This window comes from Arvicola amphibius, chromosome X, assembly GCF_903992535.2.
Source record: "Arvicola amphibius chromosome X, mArvAmp1.2, whole genome shotgun sequence".
NCBI classification, from domain to species: Eukaryota; Metazoa; Chordata; class Mammalia; order Rodentia; family Cricetidae; genus Arvicola; species Arvicola amphibius.
Genome location: NC_052065.1, coordinates 58,796,383 through 58,811,974, shown reverse-complemented (window position 1 = coordinate 58,811,974; position 15,592 = coordinate 58,796,383). Strand labels below are relative to the sequence as shown.

General features: G+C 40.5%; 1 protein-coding gene across 1 annotated transcript in view; it reads right to left on the bottom strand.

Moving 5' to 3' along the window:
• Kif4a (kinesin family member 4A) overlaps positions 1–15,570 on the bottom strand; it is a 112,455-nt gene extending 96,885 nt beyond the window's left edge. The window contains exons 1-5 of the mRNA XM_038316803.1: positions 15,523–15,570; positions 15,092–15,413; positions 14,870–14,984; positions 5,002–5,192; positions 2,340–2,429 (exon numbers count right to left, since the gene is read on the bottom strand). Of these exons, the coding sequence (XP_038172731.1) occupies positions 2,340–2,429; positions 5,002–5,192; positions 14,870–14,984; positions 15,092–15,211 (516 nt within the window). The 5' untranslated portion in view covers positions 15,212–15,413; positions 15,523–15,570. The remainder of the gene's footprint in view (positions 1–2,339; positions 2,430–5,001; positions 5,193–14,869; positions 14,985–15,091; positions 15,414–15,522) is intronic.
• Between the last annotated feature and the right edge of the window lie 22 nt (positions 15,571–15,592).

Sequence of the window (15,592 nt, the reverse complement as noted above, 5' to 3'; positions counted from 1 at the left end):
TCTCCTAGAGAAAACAGCATGGCAGTTTTCACTGGCTTAGGAAGCCACAAACATCACGCTTTAGGCATGGTCCTTAACTACCTGAGGGAACTTATACAAGTCAAACTCTCTTGGAGCTTTGGGGTAGGGCTGATAGGACTGTATTATTCATGAGGTTCCTGCTAGCCTTAGTATACTATGAGTGTATTCCTAAATTGGTATCTGTGACTCCAATTTCTTCTCCTTTATTTCTAGCTGCTGACTACTTATCCTTTGGAATCAGTACATTATAAACAAAATTCATCTTGCTTCCTTCCACCAATATCAATTCTCCTTACTATGTCTCATTTCTATTAACAGCTCCACCCTCATAGTCTCAAAACTTCAAATCACTGTCAATTCCTCTTACTCCTTCATATCCCATGTATCACCAACTCAGATATTATTGGGAATCAGCTACTTCTTTTTTTTAAAAAATCACATCCACACTAGTATTACCTCATGTGAAAAACACAAGGCAATAATTTCCCCAATTGCATCTTCATCACCCTAGTCTTTCTCCCATTGAGTTTATTTTCATTTCCAGTCAGCCTTCCTAAAATGTCAGCACAGCTGGGCGGTGGTGGCGCACGCCTTTAATCCCAGCACTCGGGAGGCAGAGGCAGGCGGATCTCTGAGTTCGAGGCCAGCCTGGTCTACAAGAGCTAGTTCCAGGACAGGCTCTAGAAACTACAGGGAAACCCTGTCTCGAAAAACCAAAAAAAAAAAATGTCAGCACACTACTAACCCTTATTCTAGATGAGGTGGATACAAAGCCACTTTGAAATTCTCTCTGAAGTTCCAAGAGCAACAAAGTTGGACAGATACACACATAAGACTAAAAGCCCAGTATAAGTAACCAGGGCAGTGCTTCCTTCAGAAGTTTTATATAATTATGTACTGTTAGTGGATGCTGGGGAAAAACTAAGTTGTCTAAGCTGGCTTCATAATCTTTTCCTAACACAGTTCTTTTCACTTCCCAGTCCAAGTTTCCTATCCTAGACAGACCGGTCTAGGCTTCTTTTACTTTCCTGCTATGTTACTCCCTACTATAAAGTCTTTTTATGCAAGCTCTGTGGAAGTGTATGTGTACACATACAGCTGCTACAACAGTACATCTGCTGCCAAAGTACATGCACAGAGGTCAGACGACAACTACCTCCACCTTGTGGGCCCCAGGGCTCAAACAGTTACCAGGCTTGGTGGGAAGCATTTTTACCTGTTGGGCCATCTCAACAGACCTCCTGTTTGTTTCTTAAATGCTATCTGGAAAATGTGTAAAAACTTGTTCTTAGACCAATTTGTGCCAGGAACACATTTTTTTTTGAATCACATATCTTGCCTCACACAATGTCTGCCCTGTCTTCATGTGGGGCACATAAAAGATCTTAAGACATAGTCAAGAGGTAGTTCAGCACCCATATTCTTCCTGGTGATATATTTTGCCCAGATTTCTTATCTTTGTTATCCTTCTGTATATTTCAAACTTACCAGGCCTAGTATATTTCAAGTGTGGCTTTAATACCTGGATAACAGGAAAAAAGACTCAGAAGGACTGGCAACTAGTCTTTGCTACACCTTAAATAGTCACTCTCTGTTCTTTGTGATGAGCAAGCAAAAAAGATAGATAAGCTACAATTTCCCACACTTCCCCAAGCCTGTTTTACTCAATGTCATCCACTTGCAGCCTCTGATTCTTCTAGTTCTGAATACTCAAGCACTGCATCTAGACCATGTGACCAAAGTTCTCAGATAAGTGATCATTTCCCTATGTGGCTATATACTCTAAATTGCTGTATTTAATTTTCTACTTTTAAAAATCATTCCAGAGCCCAGTATAGTGTCTGGTGGTGATGCCCAGTAGAATTTTCTACGATCATGGCTATCTTACATATCTGTGCTCAACAACAAAGTAGTCAGAAGCAGCACAGAAAAGTGACCCCTGAATATGTGGTTAGTGTACCTAAGGAACAGATTATTCAATTTTAATTAATTACAAGTTAAATACCTTCTTGTAGCAAGTGGCTACCATACTAAAGGGCTTACACTCAGAACGCTGTAAACAATGTTTAATTGCTTCTACATCCTTCAAGAAGAAAGTGATGGTGCTGGATATAAATCTTCCTTTAATTTCTTCTCACAAGAGCACTCCTCTAGCAATTCTAGCTTATCTAAATGAATTAGGGCCAAACAAAACCTGAAAGACTAAGATGTTGTCAATCACCGAAAAAAACCACAGTGGCAAAAAAGGGATGTGACCTTTATTACTTACCAACATTTGTAATAACATCACAGAAAGAAAGGAAAAAAGAAAAACACACCTTTATGCCTTCTTTGGGATCCTCCCGAATATTTATTTGAGTTTTCTCACGAGATGGACATAAAAGGTCCAAAATTTCTTCATTGTAAATCTGATATTGTTGAAAGAAAGTGGTAAAATATGTTAACAATGGCCATCTCTGTGGGTTGCACGATCATAAGTAATTTTTAAGAATACTGTATATATATATTTTTAAAAAAAGAAATATGTTTTTACACATGATAAATAGGAAGGAAGGAAGGAAGGAAGGAAGGAAGGAAGGAAGGAAGGAAGGAAGGAAGGAAGGAAGGAAGGATTGGAAAATATTAAAGCCTTTAATGGCTGTGGGTATAGGTCTGTAGTAGAGCTCTTCCCTTGACTACCATTCACAAGGCCCTAACACCGCAAACGAAAGATACAAAGGAAAAACAAAGTAGAGGAGAAAGAGAGGCGAGGAGGAAAGAATAGAGACAGGAGGGGTGAAGATAGAAGACTGGAGGGGAGGAAAACAGAAGAGGGGAAAAGGAAAGGAGGAGAGGAGGAAAGGGAGGAGAAGGAGACGGAAGAGGGGAGGGGGAAAAGAAGGAAGGGATTAGAGCAGAGGAAAAGATAAAGGGGAGAAGAAAAAGGGCTTTATATGTATTAACTTCATATTAAATTCATATATTATAACAAAATTAATACTGCTTTTAAGATAAAGTCTCTTGGAAATAACAGGCACAAGAAAAGTTAGTATATGGGTGTTCAAATTCAGTTCTATTACAAAAATGATTGATTTGTATTTTAATTATGTGTATGTCTGTATGTATGGGGGCATGAGCATGTTAATACAGGTGCCTGTGAAGGCCAGGAGCATCTGATCCCCTAGAGCTGGAGGAACTGAACCCAGGGTACTCCCCAAGAACAGCATGTGTTTTTAACCACTGAGACATCTCTCCAGCCTCCAAATTCAGTTCCTTACTGCTACCACAACAGCATCACTTTACCAGTTAAAATGTGTAGATGGAGTGGCGGGGCTGCGTCCCGCCACCCGGCTAGCTTTACACCCGAAATAATTACACGGAAACTGTATTCATTTAAACACTGCTTGGCCCATTAGTTTCAGCCTCTTATTGGCTAATTCTCACATCTTGACTAACCCATATTTAGTAATCTGAGGTGGTCGCTTACCAGGAGAGATCGTAACCTGCGTCTGTCTGGGAGAGGAGAGGCATGGCGACTGCCTATGGCGACTGCCTGAAGCGTCTGCCTGACTCTGCTTGCTTTCTCCCACAATTCTGTTCTGTCTACTCTGCCTACCTATGTTCTGACCTATCAGGCCAAGCAGTTTTCTTTATTAATTAACCAATGAAACAACAGATATACAGATGACCCTCCTCCATCAAAAATGTGAACAATGGTTGCTTATGATGAGGAAGGGTGGAAGTTGGGAGCAAGGGAAGAGCTGAAACTAATGCTTCAATAAAACAGTAAAACTTAAGTACTTAAGAGAATGTTTCATACATGATGAGCTCTACACTTATTTACTATTTACTGTTATTACTGATGTCATTTTTAACACACTAGTTTCTCAAATCATTTCTATATTTAATTACCTTGACCAAGGCTGAATCAATCAAAACTCAAGAAGGCAAAGCTAGATGGGGTTGGAGAAATGGCTCAGTGGTTAAGAGTGTACTATTGTTGTAGAGGACCCACATTTAGTCCCTAGCACCCATGTTAAGCATCTCACAACTGCCTGTAATTCCAGCTCCAGGGTATTCTTTGTCTCTAGCCTTGTCGGGAACCTGCACTCACATGTGCACATACCCATATACATGCAAACACACACACACACACACACACACACAAATAAAACAAATCTTTAGAAAATAAGGGGTAACTGTAATCATCTTTAACCCCCTAATTTTATATCTTATATCTGATAATATATAACAACTCGACATCAGGATGAACTATTTACATACAATTTACAATTAACATGCATAAATTTTGCAAGTTTAATTCTTATTCCTCAAAGCTATCACTGCATCACTGCAGTAGAACCAATAAACTAGCTTCTCAGAAGCCAAATTCTCTAAATATGCCTTATGCCTTTGGGTATCATGAGGTTAGATACAATTGGCCAATCAATTTTATACTGATATACACTACAATTCAGGTTCCTTTAAGGACAGGGTCTTTAAAATCTGTTAGTCCACTGATATCTCCCATGTACATTATCTATCTGAGTACCCAGATCAGGGTCTGGCACATAGTAGATGCTCAATAAGCATCTACTTACATGGCATAATATTTTGCCTGATTTTTAATAACATTCTTCATGAAGCAGCAGCATTGTAACTCAAGCCTCAGCAGTAAACTGAAATGGAGCACTTTTCTGCATACTCCACAGGGAATCAGTGATACAAGCCAAACTAAAATTAAAGAATTTCTATATATTTTTGTATGGCAGTGCCAACTCTTATAACAATCAGATTAAACAGATTAATTCTAATTAAGAAAAAAACTGGGTTGGGTCCAGATCCAACTGAGAAAGTAAGTTTTTGCTATCAATTTATTAAAATGCAATTTACTAAAAATTCAATTTACTAATTTGAGACACGCCAGGAAAAATCTCATTTCAATGTATTTTTCTACTCAAAGATAATCTTGAATTCTGAATAACGAGATAAATCACTTACCTCCAAGTAAGACACTTTCAGAGTAAATTCAAAGTCACTCTTTTTATTAATTTCTTTGAAGAGAAGCTGTATTACCCTGGGAATGACCCCAATAGTTGATTCATGTTCTTGCTCTGCAGTGTATGCACCTCCCATTGAATAGGTTTTTCCAGAACCAGTCTGCCCATAGGCCAGGACAGTTGCATTGTATCCTGGAAAAATAGAAGCCGTATGGATGGCAGTTGCTTTCTTAAGACAGAATCCTTTAATAGCAGCTACAAAGAAAAGTACTGTGGGTTCTATAATTTTATGTTACTCAAGAAAAGTAAAGAAAATTATTGGCCTCAAACTGCACCACCTTTTGAAAGTCCTTAAAAGGAAGGAAGTCAAATACTGATGTGGGGGCTGAAGAGATGGATCAGAGGTTAAGAGTACTTAATAGCCCTGAGTTCAATTCCCAGCCACCATAGGGTGTCTCACAACCATCCATAATGAGATCTGGTGCCCTCTTTTGGTGTGTAGGTATGCAGGCAGAACACTGTATACATAATAAATAAACCTTAAAAAAACACAGATGTGACTAAGATAATAAAGGTAGCCAAGTCATGGTAAAAGCCTTTCAAAGATTTATTCTTGAGGATTTATACTCCCTATTTCGAACAATTCTAAATTATGGAAAGTAAAAAGTAAAGAGAAGTCTCAGCAGCTATGTATCAAAGCACATTCTTGTATCCCAGAATGCAGGTGGCTGTGACAGGATTAAGAGTTGGGACTGGGGCTGGAGAGATGGGTCAGTGGTTAAGAGAGTGGCTGCTCTTCCAGAGGACTCAGGTTTGATTCCCAGCACCCACATGGTAGCTATAACTGTCTGCAACTCCAGTTCCAGGGAACCTGATGCCTTCGTCTGGCTTCTGTGAACAGCAGCCGTACATGTGGTGCACAAACATACAAGAAATCAAAACAGCCATACACATAAAATAAAAAGAAATAAATCTTTTAAAAAAGAGAAAGATATGGGATAGGGAGAGAATTTGAAAAGCAGCAACTTTTTTTTTTTTTACAACTGATGAAAAATCTCTCTCCGAACTATCTGAACATACTCAGACCATATTGTCAGGATCCACGCAGAAATGGCATTTAAGTATGATTAAATGTCATATTTATCTTTTGCTTTTATAGACTATTAATAAGGAATAATCCATTTATAGATGCTCATGAGCCAGGCCTGGTAAAGCTTTTCTGTTAATGTCAGCACTTTGAAGAGTTCACAGCCAAGCTAGGTATGATAGAACACATTTTTAATCCCAGTATGCTGGAGACAGAGACAGGAGGATCTCTGAGTTTGAGGCTATCCAGATCTACACAGGGATAGTGAATTGTAGGCCAGTCAGGGTAAAACAAAGAGACCTTGTTTCAAAAAAAAAAAAAAATTCAGGACCAGATTGAGTTACACAGGAATACTCTTGTCTCCAAAAGAAGGCAGAAATGTTTTTTTAAAAAGTCCATGATATAATGAACTGAAAAAAAGAGGTTTAAATAGCAGGTTAAAAGTAATTTAAGTGTAAATAAAAATACAGGAAAAGATCAAAAGGCTATAAATTCACATTGTGATGATTGTGACTAATAGGATGGTAAACAACTTTTAAATTATTAATGGGATGCATCATGGAATAGTGGCTGTATTTCCTATTGCCTATATAATCTGTATCATTTGCAGAAAGACAGATAAGATATATGCCTGTTTGAGCTTAGTTCAAGTATTATTTTCTACATCTATTTTTATTTTCTGCATTGCCAGAGAATACAGAATACTACTTGTACATTTCCTTTATACCACAAATTTTGAGTTTTGACTGAAACTGGAAGCAGATAATTCCAGCTATAACTACAACAATATTTTTTAAAAGAAACAATTAGATAATCCATGGGTTATTCACACATTAAATTATAACTCACTAATTTAGTATAAAGTAGTAGCTAAAGAAACTATAAATTCAAATTTACTTCAACATCTAATAAATACCTCAGAAAGCCATCCCTTATGAGAGGATTAGACACAGTCTAAAGGCAACTCTGTTAAAACAACCATTATATTTTTGTCAAAGCTATCATTTACTTTTTACCCAGATAATTTTGGAGTCTAAAATGAAAAATCTTGGGGCTGGAAAGTTGGCTCAGCAGTTGTAAGTACTGGCTGCTCTTCTTTCTAGAGGACCCGGGTTTGATTCTCAGCACACACATGGTGGCTTACAACTATCAGAAACTCCAGTCTCAGGAAATCCAATGCCCTCTTCTGGCCTCTCCAGACGCTGCAAGTTATGTGGTATACAAACATGCATCCAGGCAAAAACGTCCATACATAAAAAGCAAGCAAACAAACCCACAAACCCCACAACTTTTTAAAACCTAAAAATAGAAAATGAAAAGAATCTTTAAATTTGGAAAAAAAAGTAGGCCAATTTAAGTGATAACTCTGAAGTTTTAAAAAAATATTTTCTGGTGTGGTAGTTCAACACCTTGAATCTCAGCACTTGAAAGGCAAAAGCAGGCAGATTTCTGTGGATTTTAAGCCAGCCTGGTCTACACAACAAGTTCCAGGCAAACTAGACCCTGTCAGAAGAGGAGAGGAGAGGAAGAGAGGGGAGTGAAAGGAGAGATCTTTCTACTCTAAGCTCTTAACCTATAATCGGAAGTTTCTAATATATTGCTCCTATAATCTGATGACTGTGGGGCAGGATATAACACCCTATAACTTTCTACAATATCACAAATGCTGATAAGCAACAACATCTTGGGAAAACAAGTTTTAGTACTGTGTCAAAAACACTCAAGACTCTGATACCAGGAGTCCAGAGTATAAGGGGATACTACTGAGCTGAATATAAAAAAACAAGATTTGTTCTTGCCATTAAGGATGGTGTTAAACACATGTATATCTGTGTTCATATATTCATTTGTATTTTAATAAATAAAGCTTCCCTGAAGATCAGAATGCAAAACAGTCACACTAGTCAGCCATATAGGTCAGGCAGTGGTTGCACACACCTTTAATCCCAGCAGCCACACTAGTTAGCCATAGAGGCCAGGAGGTGGTGGTGCACACCTTTAATCCCAGCACTAGAGAGGAATATAAGGCTGGATGAGACAAGAACTCATTCTCCTTCAGTCTAAAGATTTTATAGAGGTAAGAGCTCTCTAGTGGCTGGCTGCTTTGCTTTTCTGGTCTTCAAGTTGAACCCCAATATATGTCTCTGGGTTTTTATTATTTGTGCTACGTATCTGAATCACTTTATACTTGCCAATTGTCTTCAAATAATACAGTTTACTCCTCATATTTCCCAGGGTAAGAATACAAAAGAAGGGGCTGAAGGAATGGCTCTGTGGTTAAGAGAATGCACCGTTCTTCCAGATGACCTGAGTTCAACTCCCAAGCACTCATTTCAGGTGGCTCACAACCAGCGCCAGAGGAATCTGACACTTCTGGCCTCTATGGACACCTGGACTCATGTGCACAAACTCACACACCGAGAGAAAGGCAAGCAGGCAGGCAGGCAGGTAGAAGAGACAGACACACACACAATTTAAAATAATAAAAAATAGATAAATAAAAAGTACAACTACTGTACTTTTACTAAACTATGGAAGTGCATTTGTGGAAAATGACCAGCTAGTGAAGAGTCTAAAAAAATGTTTCAGAAATGACTAAAGAAAACAGGGGTGGTAGCTGGGCATGGTGACTCAGGCCCGTAAGCCTGACATATAGGAGAAAGAGGCAAAAGAATTAGAAGCTCTTATGTGGCTTGATCTGTTGGGAGGGCTGGCAGTGGGATCAGGATGTATCCTGGGTGCATGAACCGGTTTTTTGGAGACCATTCGCTATGGAGGGATACCTTCCTCAGCTTTGATACAGGCGGAGAGGGGCTTGATCCTGCCTCAACTTGGTATGCCAGACTTTGACTCCCCAAGAGAGGCCTTACCCACTCCAAGGAGTGAATGGGGGGTAAGATGGGGAGAGGTGGGGGGAGAAAGTGGGGGAACTGAGGCTGGTACGTAAAATTAGGAGCTAACAGCTAGTCTCTATTGCATTACAGAATGAATTCAAAGCCAGCATGCACTCGATGAGATTCTGTTTCAAAACAAATAGCAGGATATATGTGATATGAAGGGAAAAGAGGAAAATAAGGGTGGGGCTTTAATTGCAAAGAAGCCAGAGAGGACAATACAGGAGAGGGAGGATAGAGGGACAAATAACACTAAGGATGTTTGAAAATGCCATAAGAAATCATACTATTTTTATTACTTAGAAATAGTACATATAAGTGTATGTATATGCATATATAGTTTAAACGAACTTATACCATTTGGATTGGCAATGCTCCCCTTCAAGAGTCAAAGATTATCTAACAAAACCCTAGTACTAGACATGAAAAACCTCCTTTCAAGTTGTAGGTAAGAGGAGACAAGAAACTCCCAGTACAATACAGGCTACTACTATTACATTCCAGAGGCTGAAGGTTAAATCCCTATTGCTCAAGACACCATGCACTTTGGACACTGGACTTGGAGGATCTACAATGGATCTGACCTGAAAGCCTCCTCCCTGGAAACTAGCTTTCATAGCATAGGAAGGTGCTATGCAAACTGCCGAGCAAGTGAAATAACCAATAGTCCTGCCTAGCTGTGAAGCTTATGAACCACAATGGCCAGCATTAACCTGATATCCCTAAAGGTTCAACAAGTGACACTCATATTTTGGTGCTAAGGCCCCCGCAACAGGAAGAAAATCATGCCTAATACTTGAAACCTAGCCAACTACCCAAGGCTAGTGAGGCATGGATCTTGTAGAACCTACTAAAGCTACTTTACTAAACAAGTATAATTTCAAATTGCATTCTAAATACTTATCCTTCTACCCACAGATAAGAGAGGTCCTCACACTTTGGAGAAGCTTCTCTTTGCAAAGGATAGAGACCATTACGAGAAACTATAACTAGTCAAAATACAGAGACACCTCATCATGGGGTGCTGAGCCCCAGTGGGTATATACACAACACAAATCCTCCACCTAAGGCCAGGGAACATGGCAGACAAGGGTGCAGACCCAAGATTCTAAAAGCCAGAGGAGCAGTAACTCTGCTGTGAGATTGTATCACCTAGAAAAGGCAGAAAGGCTTCTCCTACAATACGTCAACAGTATAGATGCCTAAACAAGACCCGAAGAAGGACAATACCAACAGACATGTTAACACGGAAGGGAGAAAACTCATAGGGCCCCACTCTTACACAAAGAACTACAGTCAGTTAACGACTGCTGAGAGATGAATAAGTCTTTCCCAGGGATGATCCCCTTAATTGGTTATCCATACCAAGTGGTCAGTCCTGAAATCATATATAAAGCAACACTAAATAGACTCAGCAGGTTCTATTTACATATTATGCGCTGGTGAGAGAGAGAGAGAGAGAGAGAGAGAGAGAGAGAGAGAGAGAGAGAGAGAGAGAGAGAGAGAGAGAGAGAGAGAACGGGGCCATGCACTTAAAGAGAAAAGGAAGGGGGAATAATTATTGAAAAATAAATAGGATAAGGAAGCCTGACATATAGGAGAATGAGGCAAAAGAATTAGAAGCTCTTATGTGGCTTGATCTGTTAGCCAGATTATCAAAATGAACACCAGCAATAACAGGACAAATCAAGGCCATGTACTGCCTAACAGGAATCAATGGGAATACAGAAGCACACTTGTGGTGATTACTGCCAAAAATCATACAGCTCAAATTTTATCATGTCAGATAAAAGCAAACAGACATATAGATAAGTGCACTGTAATCTTAAGTATCAAGACAATGAAAGTAAACAAAGATTCAAGAACTACTTTATACCTGAGGACTAAAGAACATGATTTTTGAACTAAATCCTTTTGCTATTAAAGGGTATTGCTGAAACAATTGACAAAATTTGAATAGCTCTAGAAATTACATGGCAGCAATGTGATAAAGCAACTTCTGTATGACAGCTTTGCCATGTAATTTTGACTCTTATAGGAAATACATGATCAAGTATTCAGCAGTCATTAGATCAACAACTTATCACAAATGATTCCAGAAAAAAAGATGGCTTCTTTAAGCCCTGGGTTCACTTCCCAGTACAGAATAAACCAAACCAGGGATGGAGGTCACAGGGAGACCCAAAAGTTCAAGGTCATTCCTGCTTATTTAGTGAGTTCCAGGAAAGCCTGCAATGCATGAGACCTTTCTCAAAGAAAAAAATAAACAACAACAACAAAAAAAACCAGGTTGACAAGATGGCCTGGTGAGTAACAGCATTTACTGCTGAGCCTGACAACTGGCATATGGGCCCTAGAACCCAAAATAGTGGAAGAACTAACTCCTGCAAGTTGTTCTATGACCTTCACATGTTCATTGTGACACATTAGCACATGCAATTCACATTAAATAAATAATGTAAAAAAAGTAAATGAATGAATAAAGGCTAGGTCTGGGGAGATGTCCCAGTGGGCAAATTGCTTGCTGTGCAGCCTGAGAACCTGAGTTGAGATCTCTACCACCTACATAAAAATTGGGCATGTTAGCATATAGCTGTGTAAAGCCAGCACTAGGAGGGCAGACACAGGTGGACCCTGGGGACCTGCTGGCCTTTCAGTCTAGCTGAAATGGTTCGGAGAGAGACCCTGTCTCAAAAAAGAAGATGGAGAGCAATAGAGGAAAACATCTGTTAACCTCTACATGCAATAAGACATGCATGAGCAAGGACATCTGTATACACATGTGCATATACTTCGATATTCAATATACCCTGAGACATGACATCATTTAAGTTTTGCTTTTTTTTTCCTTTTGGTTTCTCGAGACAGGGTTTCTCCATGTAGCCCTGGCTGTTCTGGAACTCCCTCTGTAGACCAGGTTGGCCTTGAACTCAGAGATCTGCCTGTCTACGCCTCCCTGAGTGCTGGGATTAAAGGCAAGAGTCACCACTGCCTGGTTTAAATTTTTTTTAACTCTATGTGTACCTGCATGAGTTTATGTGTACCACGTGCACACAGGTGCCTGTGGAGGCCAGAGTGGACCAGATACCCTGTAATTGGAGTTCTGGGTAGTTGGGAGCTGCTTTATGTGAGTGTGGGGACCCAAACCTGGGTCGTCTACAAAAGCAGTAATTGCATCCTTTTTTTTTTTTTTTTTTTTTTTTGGTTTTTCGAGACAGGGTTTCTCTGTAGCTTTGGAGCCTGTCCTGGAACTAGCTCTTGTAGACCAGGCTGGCCTCGAACTCACAGAGATCTGCTTACCTCCACCTCCAGAGTGCTGGGATTAAAGGTGTGTGCCACCGCTGCCCAGCTAGTAATTGCATTCCTAACCACTGAGCCATGAGTCCAGTCCCCATGGTATCATATTTAAAGGATCAAAATACATTTGACTAGCTGTTGCTTAGAAGGCTTGAGCGTATCTAGAATGATGAACTAAGATCACTGGGTAGAAGCTATTGGGAGGTAAATTTCTTTTCAGTATGGAGATCTTTGTTGTATGAATAAAGTTGTGTAAAAGCTGGTAAGTTCAACAGATGGATTTCAATATCTGGGGGACACATGGTAGGAAAGGACTATTTTCTGTAAGCTGTCCTTTGACTCCCCTCTCCCATACTGTGACACACACTCACACAAAGTAACTGTAAAAAAAAGTGAGTTGTCCAACAGAAAGCAGCCATCGAGTGGGCTACTTAATGACAGTATGACTTCTCTGTCAAAGAAAAACTTTAAACAGACACTGGAGGTGTGCTGTAGTGGTGCATGTATATAACCCCAACACTTTAGGGGTAAAGACAGAGGATCAGGAGTTAAGGGTCAGCTTCTGCTACATATCTACCTAAAGGTCAGCCTGGGATAAATGAGACCCTGCCACAAACAAGACACTGTAAGTTCATCTAATTGCTATAGCAAGGCAGGAAATCCAAGCAGATAAAGAGGAGGAAAGAAGGTAGAGTCAGGCAGATACCATGTAGCCACCCAAGAAGCAAGGGGTAACAAACTAAGAGCCTCGTGGTAAAATATAAAATACAAATGGGTTAATTTAAGGCATAAAAGTTAGATAATAAGAAGCCTGAGCTAATAGGCCAAACGGTGTTGCAATTAATATAGTTTCTGTATGATTATTTGGGTCTAGGCAGCCGAGATGCAATGTATTTTATAATTGAAAAGCACTAATATGATGCTGTTCTAATTTTTAAATGAACAGCTGGTGAGGTCTGCACAAAGTCCCAACATGGATATTCATGAAGTCCTGCACCTAGCTTAGGAACTACCAGCAACTGATGGGAGCTCAATGGAGGAGGAACAATCATTTTTCTTCAGGGATGTGGCCTGCAGAAGCTACCCATGCTCTATAAGATGAGTCTACATACTGGCAGCACTAAACAGTCTCTGTGTTCAAGAAAAAGAAGAGAGAGTATATGTGCTGGAAATAGGGGAAGGACTGGAGGAGAGGAGTTGGGAGAAGAACTGATAAAACCCATTATATGCTTGTATGAAATTCTCAACTAATTAAAAAATTGAATAACCACTATACTACAACAATTAGACATCTCTCAGGTTCTACTCTCTTTGGAATCCTGCTAATAAAATCTTTGCTTCTGCAAGAAAGATTATTAACTGGCTATGATATTCGGGGGTTTTAAAAAAACTATCTAAAAAAATTCTACTCATCATTCAACACCTACATCAAAAGTTCCCTATGGACCTTCACCTAAACTCCCCCAAAAGGAGTTAGTGCCAGCCTTCAACTTGTCATAGTACTTCATAGGAAAGCAGCGAAATGTCTATAGTAGGCGTCACTGTGTGTGTTCCCACAACGCTACACATTAAGTCACTGTGTGTGTTCCCACAACACTACACATTAAACGGGGGCTCGCTATGTAGCCCTGGCTGGTCCTGAACCCAATATGTGTAGACCAAACGAGCTGGCCTTGATATTTACAGAGATCCACTTTCCTCTGCCTACTCCTGAGTGCTAGGATTAAAAGCATGCACCATCACATCCATTTCTGGCTATATTATAAGTCAGCTTGGGCTACAACAAACTCGGGGGGGGGGGAGAAAAATCACGAAAAACATTTTAAATAGTTGCAAAAACTTTAGGTTTTTTTTCCCTATGTATTCAAACTCACTTATGTAGTCAGCTACCTGTTCTCTGACCTTCTGGACTTTGAACTCCTTTAGAGCCCAGAGGCTATATTATCTGAATACTGAGGCTTTCCACTCCAGCAGGTTGGCATACCATCAGCACCAACAAATATATATATATATATATATATATATATATATATATATATATATATATATTTGGTTTTTCGAGACAGGGTTTCTCTGCAGCTTTAGAGCCTGTCCTGGAACTAGCTCTTGTAGACCAGGCTGGCCTCGAACTCACAGAGATCCGCCTGCCTCTGCCTCCCGAGTGCTGGGATTAAAGGCGTGCGCCACCACCGCCCGGCTCAAATCTATATTTTGTTTGGTGTGTGTGTGTGTGTGTCTGTGAGACAGAGTTTGTTGTGTGTGTGTGTATCCCAGATAGGCTGGAACTCAGAGGTCTGCTTGTCTTTGCTTCTCAAGCACTGAGATTAAAGGAATGAGCCACCATACTCTGAGGGCTGAGCTGGTCCTCTAGTGATCCCACAACAAAAAACATGTCTAGGTCAAAGATAAACAGCATAGTCTAAAACTAGCTTCAAAAGTAAAAAGACTGAAAGATTTTCACAAATTTTACTAGGCTGTGGGCTGTTTTTTTTTTTTAAAGGAGTCTGCTTCAGCCATTCCTATCTGTAGTGCCTATATATCCACACATAATATATGCTAAAAAAAAAACCCAGTGAATTAAACAGCCTCACCTTTAAATATGCCTTTTATGAGTGGAGCTACTGCTGTATTAAAGACCTCTTCCTGCTCAGTAGAGGGGTCAAACACAAAATCGTAGGTAAATGATTTATCATTACCAACCACCACCTGCAAAAGGCAAAAGATAGGCATTGGGGGATGGGGAGAACTAAAACCCAGACCACGCCCCCAGCTGGCTTTCAGTACCAGCTGTAGCGAGCAAAACTCTTACCCACCTGAGGCTCTCCGGGCACAAAGGACAGGCACGTCTGGCAGCCCTCGCTGATCTCTTTAGAGACCAGGGGGCGACAACGCAGTGCCACCTTCACAGGAATTCCCTTCACCTCTTCTTTCATGGTAGCTGCTCAGCAGGCGTCCACGCGGAGCGAAGGCGGCTCTCCGAGGGGGCCCCAGAAGCTGGCAAGAGTGGGAAGGCCCTGAGGCCGTAGGGGCCCTGGGAACTCGGCGGGGCAGCCTCCCTCCCAGCGAGATCACAGCCCTCCCGTCACTCACACTCGGCCACAGCCTGAAGGTCTGTCAGTCTCGGCACTGCGGTGTCTGAAATAAAAAGGAAAAAAAAAAACCCTCCAGCGGAGCCAGCGACCTCGTCAAACCCCTAACGTACTAAAAAGGGCCGCGTCTGAGCTACCGCGGCCCCATAACTCACCAAACTAAACGTCCCTTTCCCGGATCTTCCCTGGCGCCCTGTTCCAACTGGAGCTTTAACCGCCAAGTTT